We start from the raw sequence: 19,372 nt of genomic DNA on the forward strand, positions 1-19,372 counted from the left end.
AGGGCCAACTAGAACACTATTTCCTCTATTTACACTACAAGAGGTACTAAACTTACTGACCCCTAGCTATTGAACAAGAATTTGTATTTAGCAGGTTGATGGGTGACTGTCATGAGGAGATGCCTTGTCCAAATGCACAGATCATCAAGAATGGACCATGCCTTGATAGAGAACAACAACTTGCTTTGATTGCTGAGGTTAGTAAGGAAGAGATACTCCAAGCAGTTACTAAGATGCCAAAGGATAAAACACCAGGAGTGAATGGATACCCTATTGAATTCTATACTAAAATTTGGGATATAGTGAAAGAGGACATGTATGCAGCTGTACAACAATTTTTTTAGCTCTGGAGTTATGATGAAAGCTTAGAACTGCAAAGCTATCACATTGGTACCTAAAGTTCCTTTACCTACTCAAGTTACTGACTTCAGACCTATAGCTTGTTGTTCCACATTGTATAAAATTGTTTCTAAAGTTCTTACTAGGAGGTTGAAGAGTGTGGTAAATTTTCTTATGGGTAACTCACAATCAGCATAAATTGAGGGAAGACATATTACTAATAATATACTTTTGAGTCATGAGCTCTTTAGAGGGTACACTAGGAAGTGAATCTCACCTAGATGTGATCTTAATGTGGATCTTAGGAAAGCTTATGATACTTTAGAATGGTCTTTTCTTAAAGCTATGCTGGTCCATCTTGGTTTTCCTTACAAGTTTATAGAATGTGTAATAGAGTGTCTCTACTGTCAATTATTCTCTGTTAGTCAATGGTGGACTGGCTAAACCTTTCAAGGAAAAAAGATGATTGAGGCAAAGGGATCCCATGTCCCCATATCTCTTTGTGCTATCCATGGAGTACCTCAATAGAGAAATGAAGTTGTTGAGTAATAACAGGGACTTCAACTTTCATCCAAAATGTGGCAGAATGGGAGTGGTGCACATGTGTTTTGCTGATGATATTTTAATGTTTTGTAGGGCTGATATTATTTCTATTACATTATTATAGAAGACCTTTAAGAACTTCTCACATGTCTCAGGATTGCAGGACAATGTAGCTAAGAGTTCCATTTATATTGGTGTAATAAAAACTTATATACTCACATTACTTGGGTTTGATGAAGGCTCTCTCCCTTTTAAATATCTGGGAGTCCCTCTGTCAACTAAGAAATTAACTATTCAGCAGTGCATGCCATTGGTGGAGAAGATCACAACTAAGGTGAGGTGCTAGTCAACTAGATTGCTTTCCTACTCTGGTAGGCTCCAGTTAATCAAGTCTGTACTATTTGGTATGCAAAGCTATTGGGCTCAGATCTTTGTCCTTTCAAAGAGAGTAATTAAACTGATTGAAGCTGCATGTATGAATTTTTTATGGACTGGGAAAGGGGAGATGTCCAAGGAAGCACTGGTAGCCTAGGAGAAGGTGTGTCAACCAGGTGTTGCTGGAGGCCTTAATATAATTTCTCTTGGTGTGTGGAACAAGGCAGCCATACTCAAACAATTGTGGGCCATATCTATGAAAAACAGACTATTTATGGATTAAGTGGATACATTATTATCACATAAAAAAAAGGGACTTGGAGACTATGATAACCCCCAAGAATGCAACTTGGGTGGTAAGAAAGATAATAAACAGTAGAGCAGTGTTACTTCATGCAAATAATACCCTAGGTACACTTGTTCAGGAGATGAGTAAGCTGGTAAAACAAGGTAAGTTTCAAATTAATGCAACTTATCACCATTTGCAACACCAATTTCCTAGAGTTCCTTGGAAGAACTTAACCTTGTATAGGCATATACATCTAAGACACAGGTTACAACATCGATTGTCCACTGTGGTACGACTTTAAAAGTTCAAAATTCAGGTCCCTATGGATTGTGCCTTCTGTTCACAAGAGATGGAGACATTCAATCACTTTTTCTTCTTATGCTCCCATAGTTCTCAGGTATGGGGCTCGATTGCTCCATTGCCTGCACCTGCCTTGAAGTATTGGACCATGGGACCAAGAAGTTGAGTGGATTTGTCACAAGGCAAAGTAGAAAAATGGCATGGCTGAGATAATTTGCTGCACTCTTTCAATGGTGGTTTACTGTATATGGAGGGATAGGAACATCAAGCGATTTCAACATGAAATGATGCATATAGCACAAACCTGTAGGTAGATAGTAATGCATATTCACATCCAAGAGAGGAACAATGTTAGATGGCATGATTCATTAAATCAGTTAATTTGTTTTCCCTAGAAAATGTATAGGTTACTTCCTTAGCTAGTGTGTAGGAGTTTTTCTTGGAGGTTTTGTTTATTTTTAGATGTAGTTGGTCTGCATCTACCTGGTTTTGTAATGGTGTAGTTCGATTAATAAAATGAGTTGTTAATAAAAAAAAAAAGGTTTATTTCCCCTTAGCTTAATGGGGTTGGAGGTAGGGAAAATATCAAGTTATTAGGTGGATTCAAATTTGGGTTTGAATTTAATTAGTTTAGGTTCACTATAAAATCGTGTCATGTAATAAATGAAAATAACTATTTTTTAAAAAGTGATTGTAAAAAATAAGGGTATTTTAGGGTCAATAGATTGACATCAAAGACATTTTAAAGCGAAAGCTTACCAAAGGGTATTTTTATATCTTATTCAATAGTTCAAGGGTATTTTATGTCTTTTCCGTAATTTCATTAATTTTTTCAGTCAACATTTTGTGCTTAAATGGTACATTAGAAGATTAAAATGAAAAAAAAAAAAAAAACTCAGTTGGAATGCCAAAATGATATTTAAGAACAAGTTAAAGGGACTATAAATGCATTTAATCATTTTAGATTTTTTTATTAAAAAGAAAGTTTTCAACTTTAAACTTAATTTTCAACTTCAATCAAATATTATCTACACAACGAGGGACACGGACATGCAAGACTTCATTTGTGTCAATTTGTGTGTCCTACTTTCATTTTTGTAATGATACAGTCGGTATTTTTGGAATTTTTCATAAATTACCGTTTTACCCCTCTCGATATATTTTTGAATGAGTTTTGAAATTGGTTTCAAGTTTTGAGTTAAAAGTTGTGAATATAGAAATTTTAGAACTTTGTAAGACTAAAGTTGATAAAAAGTAGTTTTCGATGTCTTTTGGAGTTTCAAGTGTCGGAAAGGAATTCTGTCAATCCCATCGGTTCCTGAGTGTGAAAATTGGTCTAAGAGAGTTGTCGGTTGTTGATTTAGAGTCTATTTGAAGATTTGAGGTCCTAAGTTGGAAATTTGTGAAATTTTAGCCTTTCGGAGACTTTGGTCAACATTTAGGGTTTGGAATCTCAAATTGGAATTCTGAGAGTTCTGTTGAATTCTGGAGATGAGTCTCTAGTGGTGGATCGAGTGTATCGATCCTGTCTTGTTTCTTTGGCTGGATATGATACTTGGATAGACTTGATCAGTCTGAGATGGTAGACTACAACGTTATCTTGGGTATGGATTTGCTCTACCCGCATCATGTTATTCTTGATTAGTTTGTAAAGACTGTGAACTTAGCTATGTCGGGTGTCCTGAGAGTTGAGTGGACGAGTGCTAGTTGTTCATTCCCTCGTTAAGTTATCTCCTTCATTCGAGATTAGAGATTGGTTGATAGAGGGTGTTTGTCTTATTTGGCATTTTTTTGGGATATTAGCGTGAAGCCACCTCCTATGGATTCTGTTTCCATGGTTAGAGAATTTTCGAATGTGTTTCTTTCTGACCTTTCAGGTGTTTCTCCGGATCAAAAAATTGATTTTTTTATTGACTTCGGGTCGGGAACTAACCCCATCTCTATCTCTACCTATGGTTGACTTCAGCAGTGTGTCCCAATAGGGTGCTCATATATTATTTGTGAAGAAGAAAGATGGAACCATACGATGTGTATTGACTACCAGCTGTCGAACAATGTGACAGTGAATAACAAGTATCATCTTCCTCATATTTATGACTTATTTGATCAAGTTTAGGGAGCATATTTGATTTCTCAAATAGATTTGAGGTCCAACTATCATAAGCTGAAGATTAGGACATCAAATATCCCTAAGACAACTTTCAAGACTCAATATGGGCAATATGAGTTTCTTGTGATGTCCTTCAATTTGACTAATACCCTTGTAACGTTCATGAAGTTGATGAACGGGGTGTTCTGACTGCATTTGGATTCCTTTGTAATAGTCTTTATTGATGGCATCTTGGGTTACTCCAAGACTAAGAAGGACCATGATCAGAATTTGAGGATCGTGCTCCAAAGGTTGAGGGAAGAGAAATTGTTGCAAGTTTTTGTTTGATTATGTTGCATTTCTGAGACACGTGGTGTCCAAGGATGATATTCGGTGGATCCAACCAAGATTAAGGAAGTTAGAGGTTTGACCAGGCCAACTTCAGTCACTGAGATCCAAGTTTTGTAGGACATGCGATACTCCAGTTACTGAGATCTGAAGTTTTGTAGGACTTGCAAGCTATTACAAGTGAATTTTTTAGAGCTTCTCCACCATTACATCTCCTTTGACCAGACTGACTCGAATGAGTGTGAGCTTTCAGTGGTCTGATGAGGGTGCGGAGAGCTTTCAAAAGCTAGAGACCTTGTTGAATTCAGCTCATGTGTTGACTTTACTCAAGGAGCATGTGGACTTTACTGTTTATTGTTATGCTTCTAGAGTAGGGTTGGGTGGTGTTCTAATGAAGAAGAGGAAGGTAATTGCCTATGATTCTAGGCAGTTGAAAACGAATGAGAATAATTATCCTACGCATGATCTGGAGTTCGTAGATATAGTGTTTGTGCTTAAGCTATGACAACATTATTTGTATGGGGTGCATTATGATTCACTGACCATCCGAGTCTTCAGTACATATTCAGTCAGAGGGCTCTAAATTTGAGGCAGCGAAGATGGATTAAGTTATTGAAGGACTATGATATCACCATCTTGTATCATCCGGGGAAGGCCAAATATGGTGGTTGATGCTTTGAGTAGGAAGACTTCTAGTATGGGGAGTCTTGCCTCTATAAGTGTTGAAAAGAGACTGTTGCCTAAAGATGTTCAGAGGTTAACCAATAGTCTTGTCCGATTGCAGATTTCTGAGAAGAGTAGTGGTTGATTGCTTTTATAGAGACTCGTTCTTTCTTAGTTGAGCAAACCTGTCAGCACGATTTTGATGATGAGAAGTTGTGTCTTATTCGAGAGAAAGTGTTGAGAGGGGAAGCCAATGAGGTTGTCATTGATTCTGATGGTGTTTTGAGGATCAAAGGCATTTCTGTGCTCAAAGTGGGCAAGTTGATTAGATTGATTCTTGAAGAGGCCCATTATTCTCGATATTTCATTCATTCGGGAGCTACGAAGATGTATCATGATTTGAGCCAGCATTATTTGTGGTGTGGCATGAAGAGGGATATTGCCGATTTTGTTTCTAGGTGCTTGACTTTCTAACATGTCAAATGTAAGCACTAGTGGCCCAGAAGGGTATCTTAGATTTTGTTGTGGACCTAAATTGTTGATTGAGGAAATGCTTTGATGACATTATTATGGATTCGAATTACTTGAGATATTGTCTCTTTCTTGTGGTGTAGAATTGCTTATTTGTATTGATTTACGTGCACTGTGAAGGGACATATGATGATTATGCCGAAGAGAAATAGTTTCGGCTAGTGATATTGATGTCGAGGTCATTTTCGGCAAGATTTGTTTACAACCAGCATGCTATTAATACGAGGTCATTGCTGGTGAGTGTTATATACTGATAACGAGGTTATTACGTTAAAATAATTTTTATATTTAAATTTTCTCTATCTTTTATAGGATTACTTGATTCTATATACAAATTCTTATTTCCTAAAAAATTAAAATTGAATTTCTTCATTGTGTCTTTATTATTAAATTGATTTACAATACTTTTTTAAACATTAAATAAATATTATGAAAAAAAACACACAAAAGTTATGAAAATATTTAAGAGTGGAAGTTACAAGTAAGATGAAAAGATATGAGTTATAAAGAATTTGAATGTATAATTTTATTTATAAATATATTACTAATTATGCATTGATTTTATTTGTAAAAATAAATCAATGAATGTGAAAATAAGTGAGGGGGGAGATAAAAAAAAACAAAGAGAAACAAATGATCGATGGTTATAAGAGATGTGTCATCTTATTATTTTTAAAAGGGAAAATTACACGGTTAAGCAAATTTATACTACTTAATTAGTCATCATAGTTATAGTTTGCTATAATTACCACTTGCAACTAACATTAACCATTAATTACGTGCGCTGACTTCGAGTTTGTATAATTAGCCATGTTTGTGTAATTCGCCACATTTGTATAATTCGCAACTAACAATTCTTCGTTTGATTTGTATTGTATACAATGATTTGTATTTGTATATGACGATGATTTCCTTTGATTTTTCAGTTTATCACCATATACATTCAATCTGTTTTTGTATAACTTTTTAAAGTTTGTATAAACGTATAGTTTTCGGATTTTGTATAATATAATTTATATAATGTAATTTGTATAACTGTTTAAAGTTCAAATGTTTATGTTTGTATCAATTTGTTATTTCATGTTTTATCATATTTGTATAATTTCAGACTTTGTATTACTCAATTATACAAAAACACATGAATTATACAAACGTACCTGCAAATTATACAAACAAGATGTGAATTATACAAATTATTGTCCTCTCTCGCTCGCCTCTCTCCTCCCTCTCCCAATGTCGCTCGCATCTCTCCTCCCTTTCCCATTCTCGCTCGCTAGATATACAAATGCATATGTATACCAGTTACATAAATACAATTATCTAATCGATATACATATACTATTCACTTCTCTCCCATTCTCTGCCCTCTCTCGCTCCCCTCTCTCCTCCCTCTCCAATATCGCTCACCACTCTCATCCCTATAACATGTAGATGCGACTCGTAATTAACAAACTATAGTTATGGAGTGTAATTAAGCTATTTTTGAGTCGCTATATGCGGAAGTTCCCCTGTTAAAAATTGTAATTATATTATATATAGATGATAGACTTTCTTAGTTATAATACTAAGACATATAAAATATATATAAAAATAATTACATTGACAAAGTAAATTAAAAATGAAAATAAATAAATTATAAATACATTTCAAACGAAAAAGAATAGTGATGAAAACATATTGTTACATACCTAAAACAAAAAAAAAAGGATATCATAGAACTAATATTTTATTTTTAATTATTTTTTTGCGAGTCTAATAAAAATGAAACTTCTGATCGTCATAATTCTTTTGATTGAAATAGAATAATTATATTAATTGTGGTTCATAACAAAAAAAAAAAAATAGGATAGTAGAAGACCAAATGAGTAGTATTGTCAATATATCTATGCTAAGTTGTTAATACAAACCAAAGTTAAAAAATGTTTTAGTAAAAATAGCTAAGTTACTTATAATTATTCAATGTATAAGAAAAAAATCTAGCAAAAGTAATTCATAAGTATGCTTCAAATTTTTCCTTCTATTATCTTCCTTTGCAAGTAGATCCGCTAACATATTATGCACCCTATGTCAAACTCTTCATCATATGCTACAAATTGAATAAGAAATTCAATATAATTATAAATAAATAAAATATTATACCAATTAAAAAATAATTATATCAAAAGAAAGAAAGAAATCTAATTTATACAATATATGTACGATTATTTTTTTGCAATTGTATTAACAATAAACAATATTCATTTCTTCAAATCTAACAAATATTGTAATCAAACTAACTAAAGTATATGATTATATTGTTAGTATCAATCGCAAATTGATTGTTAGAGAAAATAATCATACACATTGTTTATTATTACAAAGATATTTTTTTTTTATCATACTTGCTTGGAGGATTATGAATAGGATGATAATTCATAGATTAATAAAATATTAAGAAAACATGAAAGTGTTAGGATCGATATAATCAGGTGTCATGTGAAAGCTAACAAAGCAAATCTCGAAAGACTATGAGCAAGAAGAAAAACGAGAAATACACCAAAAGACACAAAGATTTATCGTGGTTCAATCAATTGACCTATGTCCACAAGGAGATGAGCAATCCACTATAGATATGAGAGTACAAAATATAAAGAGAAATAACCTCACCCAATTCACTCGGAATACAAAGAGGTTCACACAAGTGATAACTTGTGTCCTACTAATTCCCCCCCCCCCCTAACCAAATCTCTCAAAGCCCCCTAGGACTACATTGTGAATGTTGATTAAGTTAAAAGGAACGAACCTCTATTTATAAAGTTCTAAACATTTTCCTACAAGAAAATGACTAGCCAAATATGGAGACATTATGTTTTCCTTTTAGATAAAGGAAAATCTATTTATGATAAAAAAATAAAAAAAAAACTCAGGGCAAATACCAAACAAATCTCTCCCTTGGCCTGAATTTTTGACAAAATAAATTTGCTCCACCCTTTTCACATAATATTCAACGGCTTCCATATCCTCTCCAAAGCCTCCTACATCAAATCTATCTCTCGACACAGAGAACATCTCTGAAATAATTTCTCCAATGAAAATCTTTATTATTGTCAAATAAGTTGCGGTTAGAACTACACCTGCCAAGATGAACACCTGATTTTTAACTTGGTTCAATCATCGATTATCAAACCACTGAACCTGGCTCAACCTAGCTCTGATACCACTTGTTAGGATCAAAATAATCAGGTGTCATGCGGAAGCTAACAAAGCAAACCTCGAAAGACCGTGAGTAAGAAGACAAACGAGAAATATACCAAAAGACACAAAGATTTATCGTGGTTTAGTCAATCGATCTACGTCCACAAAGAGATGAGCAATCCACGAAAGCAAAAAATATAGTCACCCAGTTCACTCGGAATACAAAGAGGTTCACACAAGTGATAACTTGTGTCCGACAATTCTCTCCCCTAACCAAAACTCTCAATGCCCCTAGGACTACATTGTAAATGTTGATTAAGTTAAAAGGAACGAGCCTCTATTTATAAAGTCTTAAACTTTTTCCTACAAGAAAAGGACAAGCCAAATATAGAGACATTATGTTTTCCTTTTAGGAAAAGGAAAACCTATGTATGGTAAGAAAGTTAGGGCAAATACCCGTCAAAAAGTACATAAAAATAAAAATAAAGACTTGAGAATGAAACGTTTTTACCTTCATGTACTTCTCTTTTTGTTATATGTCATTAAATTACAAACCAATATGATGAATAAGAGAAAAGATAATATTGGATGTGAATCTTCATGAAGAAACCTATGGATTTATATAGAAAAATTAATATAGGAAATGAAAAGAAAGACTTGAAATTAAAATATTTCTTACCTCCATGTAATTCTTTTTTATTTCATAGTAGTCCGTTCACAAACCAATATGATGAAGAGGAGAAAGGATAACCTTGTATGTGAATGTTCAGAAAACTAGATATGAATTTATATAGGGAAATAAAGGAATACCATAAGACATCATAAACTTACAAATTAAAGTTTGGATGTTATGAACATGGAAATTATGGAGGTTATAAATATTAATAAAAGTAAATATTAAGGAGGTGTAGACCATGAGTAATTACTCCCGATAAATAAATTGAATAATAAAAAGACAAATACTTAAAATATTATCATTTTATGATTAGAAGAAAATAAAAAGAGAAATAAATTTACTAAGAGTAGAAATTAAAGAGGTGTGAGTTATGAATAATTATTTCTTCTAAATTGGCATGTGAAGAGTCATTTTTGTAAATGTTCTTCCATTAATAACAATTTTATTTGTAATAAATTAAGTAATTTATTTTTACGATACACTATTAATTTAAATAAGAAAACACACACAAAGTAAAACTTCACCAAATTAATATAAGTGGGACCATGAAATATTATTATTTTGTAGATGTATTATTTAATTGATAAGTTATTATTTATTAATTTAAAGAGTGTTTTGTAACAACATCATTCATGATCTTAAGATCATAATTAATGGTCCCGGTTATCAAAAAATATTGACGTCAATAACCTTTTGGATTATTCGGATGAAAGTGATACATGTTTAGAGGTCCATTACTTAGAAGAAATTGTGGTTACAATCGGAAAAAAACACAAAGTTGATGATGAAGTTGAAGATGATACAATACATTTGCAATCAGTTACGCGTAAGGAAACACTTATCACATCTAGAACTCTTCACAATTTTATAGTGCAATTCGAAAAGACAGCATCAAAACTTTTTGATGCAATAAGAAAAGTTAGAGATGAGCTTCAACTAGATTTAAGTTTTAACAAAAAAAAAAACACAATAAATCATATTTCACTAAATTGTCTTAAGATATATTTGTACTTTTAAAGAATTATTAATTTATAATATTGATGGGACCATATATCTATATAGGGGTCTTCTAAAAAATTATTATCTTATCGAAATAGGTGATTTTTAATCTAGCAAAAAAAGTTCTACTTAAATTTTGTACATATTCTAAAACATTTAAATTTATAGCATACAAACATACACATATAACACCATTTTTATTTTAATATGTTAAATCAAATGTATTGTATTGTATGTTGAATTAATTTTTGAGAGAAGCCAACCCCATCCCTTCCATAGCTCACGAATCTTAGCTAGCGCCACTAGATAGATAGATCGAAGATGGTGGTCTTCATCATCCGTGAAGTATGAAGGTGATGAGACTTCTCAAAAGAAGTTCATTCTGAGAAGACCATCAACTGTTGCAGCAGAAAAATCTTGCAAGCAATGACAATGAGCATAAGATGAGTAAAGCAAATCTGTAATTTGGTTGTTGGGAATAACACTGTAAAAATTATCAATGGAAGATTTCAATTGTCGAATCAAGGAGATAGAGGGAGGAGAAGAGATTGTTCAAGTGGTATGGATATTCAAGTTCCTTTGTTCACGTCATAGCGTTATACTACTTTCATTCAGTCTTTACACAACTATATAAGTAAATTATTCAAGAATTCAAATCAGATCGATGTTTAGTGGTTAATGTGTCAAAGTAAATTGCATTATACCTGATGCCAAAAGGTATGATACTTGCATATAAAATATTGTTCGTCTTCGATCATCAGATTCAAAAACAAAACACATATTTCAACTTTTTGCCTGAATGTTGCCTCAGCTAATTGCATCTGAATCAGTTTTTGCTTATCTCATGAGTCTCTTGTCTCAATTCAAATAAGGTAACAACAGAAAAATCATGTTTTAGATATTTACATTTTTTTTCCTGGAGCAAGAAAGCCTAAATTATGAACTCTAAACACCGATCGAGACAAAAACAGCAACAGCTTAACCATTGAGTTCTTTTTTGACGTGGTGTGTTGCACTTGGAAACATTTGAGAGACATTATCAAAACGTAAAATAGAAGAGCGACGTTATTGAATACTTCTCAAAGATAGAATTGTTATTTATTCTTTCTTTGTTCGTAAGAGAGACACAGTACCAAAGGCCAGACAACATAGTGGAAACTCGTAGATTAAAGGAACAATACAAAGGTTTAAGCTAACGTCTTCACACATTTAAGGTAAGTCACTAACGAACAAAAGAAGAAGTTGAAGCCACAGCTATGAAATCTTTTTTTCAACATTTTACACCTCATTTGGACTATATATATATGTCCAGGTATATATACCAACTCTGGATTTGCAGCCTAGAGTTGGAGAAAAGCTTCTGCTAATGTCTTGAACTCGATCCCTTCAGCTATTTGATGGTCTATTTGGAAGGAAAGAGCCGCTACGATTTTTTAGAGCAATAGTGAATCTGTATTTGAAATTAAAGATAGATGTATGTCCTTACTTTCTTTTTGGTGCAGCATGTCTTCAATTAGTGATTAACGTAGAAGCTATTCTTGATTTTGTTTAGCACATTACAAAATATGTAATTGTGCTAGTTGTATATACTTTTCTCAATGCTGGCAAACTATAATACTACTATCTTCTACTGATCAGAGAAAGAAAGTTCATGCCAGAGGGACTACACTGGAGCTGCAACAAGAATAATATAAAAGTACACAACTAATATAGAAATTTATCAGGCTGGACATTTGGATGATCAAGTCTTTTTCATGGAAAGTTGGACAGCTATGAAAATGAAGAAAACAAGTATACTATAATAGTAGCTCATATCCTAAGATTACCATAATTGTTGTTTTTTTTTATGATACACAAAAAGGATTAAAAGTACCTACATTCTTTTTTCTAGATACAGAGGCCAATATTGGATAGATAATTTATCATTATCTCAACTTGTCCACACAAAAAAAGATGAAATCATGATTATTCCTAGTTGTTTTGAAGCAGAAACATAAATAGCCTTCCCATATTGGGACTGCTAAGTGCTATTTGTTTATTTCGTCTTCCTCCTTTTTTCTTCTTTTTTTTTTTTAAAAACAAAGAAGACAACAGCAAGGATTCCATGGCCCAATGGATAAGGCGCTGGTCTACGAAACCAGAGATTCTGGGTTCGATCCCCAGTGGAATCGATCTCTCTCTCTTGTGTCCCATTTTTGCATTTCTGAGATAAAAATAAGTTGCCCTGGCAGAAGACATGTGGCATATAACAAAAATACTTATTAACAAAATATTGTGAGTTATAATTTAATAGTTTTAAAACTATTTAGTTAATTACTTTTTAAAGAAAGTAACATTTCAATAATTTGGAAACAAAATTAAAAAAAATAAAATTGAACAACCTTTTCTTTACAATTTACATTCAATACATCGATATCCTTAGCAGAACATCACTTGCATATCTTTCTTTCTGTTGCTGTAATAAACTTTCATCGATATCCTTAGCAGAAATATAACTCCGTCATATATTTATCGAACATAAATCCAAACTAGTTGATTGTCACTCTTGTACAAATGTATGTATCAACACCATGTGCTAGTCGATCGCTAGAATTGGCTTCCAAAACTGCACTTCCTAATATGGCATTGGCAACAAATAAGGCAAAGAATGCAAATTTCTTAACTGCAACCTCTTGTAAATGCATTGAAATATGGATGAGACAAGGTGAACCACGCATTGACAAGAAATTAGGCAAAGATACTTATTTCTAACAAGGCTTACACTAAAAGGAGCTCATCAACATATAGCTGAAAGCAACACTGAAACACAGTTGTGACTCTTCAACTTCCAATTTATATTTGTGTTATTTTATATTAAACATTATGGTCCAGTGTCACTTGGGTTGGCCGTGGTTCTTTTACTGTTCTGGCAGACTGATCTTAGTACTGGATGACTCAATTCAATATCAGACAGGACCCATCATAGATCAACTGATCAAACCAACTGTGGCAGATAGAATGGGTAATTGCTAATCTATAAGCTCCTACAACAGTTCAGCAGAGAAACACACTGCATTTTTGTCGCCAATTAAGAGTATTGACACATCAAATTTTACAATCCTAAATGCCAGACGTCCTAACTAGTCAGAAAGCAACTGCAATGTGGGCACTACAAGTCAATATAAAAGCCATTTGATGACATTACACTAATCTGATAGTGCTTTCTCCACCAGGTGGTTTGCGCACACCGCCAAAGTGGTCCCTGGATTCAATTTTTCCATCAGAAAATATATCATTACCACTCATTTCTTTCAGCTTAGCACAGCTCAGTGTCTTCTCCGCCGATCCAGGAGGAATATCTCCCTTGAAAATGTCATTGCCTGTCAATTCTGCAAACTTCTGGTTATGTATTTTCTTTGTTGTCTTGACAACAGGTTCATCACCAAACAAGATACTGCTTTGACCACCAGCAGGCTACAAAATGGGGCAAAGATGAGAGCCAATAATAGTAGAAGCCAAAATTAAGAAAATTAAGCAATAAACATCAATCGTAGACAGCTAAGAGAATCTTAAAACAATTATGCAATAAACATCAATCTTAGACAGCATCAGACAAGGGAGAAAATAGACCACTTGAGTCATCGATTTCTTCTGGTTCCATAGTAAAAATGAGTCTTATCAGATGACAACCCTTTTTGTTCTTTTAATTCTTAAGGCACCTGAAGCACTAAATCCAAGTTATTGACCAGTTCTTGTAACTTCCAGAGTAGGTTTAAAAACATCTTACTGGATATTAACCTTTACTTCTCTCAACTTAAAGCCACCTGAGGAATTTCGTCATATTAAAAATATCAACATTGTCTCAACTCTTCATCATTTGTTTCAAAGAAATATGAAGGCAACTCACATTAGAAACTCTAACAGATGTGCGAACAGTTCGTGGAGCAGGTTCACCCATGTCTTTGCTTTCTTTCGACTCCATGGAACGTGCAGCAGCCAGGGATCTAGGAGGAACTTCTTCAGGAGGGCCAAAGATATCATTTCCACTAAGCTCCTTGGTCTTTGCATCTGATAGCTGCTTCTTGACTTTGCTATCTAACTCACTTTCTAAATTTCCACTCAACTCACGTTGCTTTGCCACTTCGGTCAGAGTGATAGGCTTCTTTGGGGAAATGTTTTCTTCAGTACTGAATGAAATTTGGCTTATTCCATTTGCTGCTTGCTACAATGCACCACAAGTATTTTGATTAAATCTCCATTCACCGGTTTCCAAATTAGGCAGCATGCTCACACTGTTTATCATTTTTCTTTAAAAACAGGGGGAGAAAAATACCTGAACAATGCGCACTGATGTCCTGTTAGTAAAATTACCATCATCAGTTCCAGATTCTGATGTACCATCTTCATCATGATCAGAAAATATATTGCTGCCACTGATCTCCCTTAGTTTATACCCTGAACAAGGTTTGCTGAAGACAAGTTTCAACAAGACTTAGTCCAAAGGATCACAGTAGATGTAGGTTCAAGCCCCACACCATGCAAAGCGAAGTCCGTTAATTAAGTGGAGAAGGGTAGAGGGGCGGGCCCATTATCCACCGAGTTTAGAAGGCTGTGATTGGTCCAAAGGGCAGCGGGTCACAGACGGATTTCTCGGTTATCAAAAAAAAAGAGGATCACAGTAGATGACTTCAAAGTTGTTCTCGAGTCACTGGATTTTTTATTTCTTTTCCAAACAGGACCTCCTCTCTTATATCAGTTTCCTTGGTTCAATTAATTACGAGTTAAGACAAAAACATTAAACACAATCCAGATTTTGTTTCCACTAGTCTGAAGAGGTGGGAGAAAAGAAACTAACACAAAATTAAATGTCAACCTAGAAGTGCCATTCATCTCCGCACGCCTAACTGAACAAAATCATTGATCGGTAAAGAGATAACAGAGGAGATTGAAAATGCTAGATAGATATCACATCATGGTGCATAACAAGGACAAACAACTTAGCGTTTTGTCCTCCATTTAATTCTTGGCAGCCTTTTGCTACTTATTTAAGTCATATTCTTAAACAATATTAGTTTCCAAAATATCATAAACAATTACTAATCTCCAAAATAGCATAAACAAAGTGCAAAAATGAATACAACCTATTTCAAGTAAGCCAAAGATGAGGGCATTAATAGAATTGAGTAATTTTGGCTTTTTAAAGCAAACAGAGACCAGTATGAAGCTGTAATTTTCACCAATTAAATCCTGACGACGTCTGCATTTCCAGATTCTGGTAATATAATCTTATACAACCTATTTCAAGTAGGCCAAAGATGAGGGTATTAATAAAATTGAATGATAATTTTGGCTTTTTAAAGCAAACAGAAACCAGTATGAAGCTGTAACTTTCACCAATTTAATCCTGATGATGTCTGAATTTCCAGATTCTGGTAATATGATCTTAAGGACATTAAAAACTGTTCATCATAGACTTTTATTTTCCTAAAATTTTGCCAAGTATACTTCTCACTTGTTAGTGAAATACTTGAAGTTTTTTCACTTCCAGTCAACATACTTCAGATGTCCAGTTTTAAAACACATGTACCAGAGTCCAGATATCAACAGCAGAAGAATAAATTGAAATGTCTGCCAATAAATGGCATGTATCACAAACAAGCAACTCAACTCCATGTGTGGTGACCACTTTGTTAACTCTATGTGTGTGACCATTTGAAATCAAATTGATTTGGAGTTGAAATTTTATTTGGTCATGTAACTTTGTTTTCTTAAGTTTTATTTTTTCACATAAACATGAAAACCCCGTAACTTGTGAAAAACTATCAAAACTCCCCCAACTCTTATACAATATTACCAAATGGGCAAACCATAATTCATAAACAAAGTGTCCGAATATCCTAAGGCGTCAACTTAATAAATCACATAATTTCATGTTCTTTTAAATAAATAAATGCTAGCAATATAATAGTTATTTCAAAAGATTTATTTGGACATCAAGTTAATATGGGTCAAAGTAAGACATTTTGCATGTAACCCTTTCAATACTTGGTCATCAAGTTAGGGTCACATGAAAAATGTCTCATTTTGGCCCAAACTAACTCGATGTCCAAATAAATCTTTTGAAATAATTATTATATTGCTAACAATTCCCCACATATTTCAAAAGATTTTAAGAAAAAGATGATGAGATTTGTTGGTTTAGTATGTATGATCAAAATGCAACAAGTTTGGTGTCTTTTGGACTATGAACCAAACTTAGACCAATAAAACTTAACTTAAAGAATTACGGGTGAAATAGAGAATTTCTATGAACCCATGATTCTTATAATAAGTTAGAGATTTGACCCCCATATTTTGTTGTTCATCGCGGTTTCATGCCAATAGGTCATGCGTGTGCATCATTATTCATGAGAGCTCTACAGACTAAGCCAAAGTCTAGTAGGAGCAGGCGAGCACCCCAACTCAACTTCTCATATAGGTGAAATCTTCAAGTATATACTGCTATAAATACACTATCCTTAAGGACTATGAATTCATTAAGAGTTAATAATTCATCCTCACAATTTAGTAGCAGTTCAAGCACTCTCTTTTAGTGCGTAGATCCAATATCGACTTGTTATTACCCATATGAACAGAAACTATTCCTGATACTGCCAATGTCGATGCTACCCCACTGCTCCAGTTCCAGTTGTCCTATCATATGCCCTTACCATTTTCGGACGTGTCAAATATTGAAATATTTACTAATCAGAACTTCAAAAGGTGGCAAGAATGGATTTTTTCCCTGTTTGATGTTCATGGTGTTGCACATGCATTGTTACATTATCAACCTGGTGCATATGTTGATAATAAAAGTCTGAGTTTATGGCAATACGCCAATAAAGTATGTCGCCATATCATATAATAAACTATTTCTAACAAACTATTAGATGTATATTATAGTTGCAAAGACGCAAAAGTTATTTAGGAAGCCTTAATGAAGAAGTTAATCACTGAGGAGTGAGGATGCTACCAAATAAATTTTGTAGTCGGAAGATTTTACCAATGGCAGATGAGTGACGAGAGAGAGATGAAAATTCAACTGGGTGATTAACGGATGCAACGTTAAAATTCGTCTTATTCTTACTTGTTGGACCTAAGGGGTAACGAATGGGAAAAAAGATTTACAACGGAGATTTGAAGCTATCAACTCTCATCTAATAGCTTGACCTTGTGCATGAATAGTTAATTTTGGATCAAAAGTAAGTGTTAGTAAAGCAAACACTGGTAGACGGACCAAGTTGCGTGGTGGGGGACCAACCACTTAGGTGAACTTAACTTACAATCTTGCATGCTACGCTGGCTACGCACTAGAAGAGGTTACTAATATATGGTCTTACTGTGTTGTGAACTCATGGGGATCACAAAACCCCAGTCATCTCTCATTAATTAAAAACGCGTTACATTGATACTTTGTTACTTGTTTACTTTTGAATACGTAAAGATTGATTGTTACACAACTCCCCCTTTTGGAAATAATACAACTAAAAGAGTAAATAACCACAATTGATCTAGGTGCAAACCATGTTCCTCATGGGATTGACCCTCTAACCATGGTTAGGTTCTATATTTGAACAACAACTGCTTTATACTTCTTTTCGGGGTATAATTTGGGTGTTACCAATAATCCCCTCATATGGTACAAACAATTTTTTCACATCCACTATGGTTTTTCTTTTTTGCAAGATTTAGAATTATATATGTATCTTTTTTTTTAGAATATAAACTTATGGGTCAAGTTTTATATTTGAAAAAAAATTAAATCACAACTTAGAATTTGAAATCCCTACTTTAGGAAGAATTTGGAATTTGAAATTGAAGTTAATTTTTTTTTATAGATTTCATAAACAAAGGTTGATTTCAATTCAAAGACTTCAAAAATTGGGGTACCAAATCCTATGGCCAAACACTACTTAGATTAAACCAATGATGCTGAAGACAATGTTGTTAGCAATTGGGCTCATTGGCCCGTCGCCTACCGAGTTTCAGTAATTACGGCAACTTCCCAAAGAAATAAAGCTCATTTTGATAGCATAAGAGATTTGGAATCACATTAAACAAACTTGCAGTTTAAACAAAGCATTAGATATAGATCAGGAAAGACATGCATGAGCAGATGAATATCAGCAAAAATAATATAATAAAAATGCATCATTCAGATCCAGGAGAAACATGATACTGTCGAGCAAAGATGTGAACTTCTAAAAATTAAGCATGCTAGAACAAAGAGACTAAAAACGAATTAAATCACTTGTGTGTCTGTCTGTCTTACCGTTTGTTCAAGCTATCAGCTTCTTCATCAGTTACCTGACCACCAAACACAGCCTTACTAATTCCATCAGAAGGCTGCCAACAACGAAAGGAGCAAAAAGATAAGCAAAACCCCCAAATGGCGCAATAAATAAAAATGACCAAATGACGACTCGCCTGATGTGAACGAGAAGCACTGGCGGAGGCAGCGACAGCGGAAGAGTTGGACGACGGTGGAACCTCCGACCAGGTGAGCAGATCGGCGGTGGTGGTATGGGAGCTCCGTACAGGTGTTGCTCTATCCATCCTCAGCTCAGCTGATACCTCCACTTCTCTTTTGCTTTTACTTTAAAAATATCTCATCTGAAAATACAATTTTATGTGTTTGTCTAACAAAAACTTTTAAAAATTTTCTTTTATTTTAAAATTGAAAATCAAATACTCCATTTGGTGCAAATATCGGAGAGTATTGTTTTGTAGCATTGATTACTTTATCCAAGAAAAGCAAAAACCAGCAACTTTGATAACGCTGTCAAATTTTCAACCTAATGGGACCCGCTAAACAATGAATTTTTAAATGAGATAATTACGGAAAAGTGCTAATGCTGGTGTACTTTGTACCCATTTTTATCGGCTTTTAGTTGGGGGTATTGGTCGGTTTGATCGGCTTTAATGTATATTTGGTACTTGTATCATTTTGTAAATATACTAAATTCATAATTAAATTAGTAAGCATTTGATCCTGACTTGAAATTAGCATTGGGATATACGATTTCAC

General features: G+C 33.9%; 1 protein-coding gene and 1 non-coding gene across 2 annotated transcripts; one reads left to right on the forward strand and one right to left on the reverse strand.

The window, feature by feature from the left end:
- The first annotated feature begins 12,424 nt into the window (after positions 1-12,424).
- Positions 12,425-12,497, forward strand: TRNAR-ACG (transfer RNA arginine (anticodon ACG)). Its single transcript has one exon. It is a non-coding gene; the product is annotated as a tRNA-Arg (tRNA).
- A 795-nt stretch (positions 12,498-13,292) lies between these two features.
- Positions 13,293-18,952, reverse strand: LOC125808438 (uncharacterized). Its single transcript, XM_049488141.1, has 4 exons — positions 18,617-18,952; positions 14,639-14,774; positions 14,213-14,527; positions 13,293-13,779 (listed from the first exon to the last, which is right to left on the reverse strand). Exons 1-4 carry the CDS (start codon positions 18,898-18,900, stop codon positions 13,507-13,509), a joined length of 1,008 nt encoding a protein of 335 aa, XP_049344098.1. The 5' UTR covers positions 18,901-18,952; the 3' UTR covers positions 13,293-13,506.
- Positions 18,953-19,372: the final 420 nt, after the last annotated feature.

This window comes from Solanum verrucosum, unplaced genomic scaffold (genome assembly GCF_900185275.1).
Source record: "Solanum verrucosum unplaced genomic scaffold, falcon-dt-bn FXZP01000112.1, whole genome shotgun sequence".
Classification (NCBI taxonomy): domain Eukaryota; kingdom Viridiplantae; phylum Streptophyta; class Magnoliopsida; order Solanales; family Solanaceae; genus Solanum; species Solanum verrucosum.

Coding starts and splice junctions, on each gene's coding strand:
- LOC125808438 (XM_049488141.1), bottom strand. CDS start 18,900: ATGGATAGAGCAACACCTGTACGGAGCTCCCATACCACCACCGCCGAT. Junction 14,775..18,616: donor GCTGATAGCTTGAACAAACG/GTAAGACAGACA, acceptor ACTTGTCTTCAG/CAAACCTTGTTCAGGGTATA. Junction 13,780..14,212: donor CATCTGTTAGAGTTTCTAAT/GTGAGTTGCCTT, acceptor CCCATTTTGTAG/CCTGCTGGTGGTCAAAGCAG.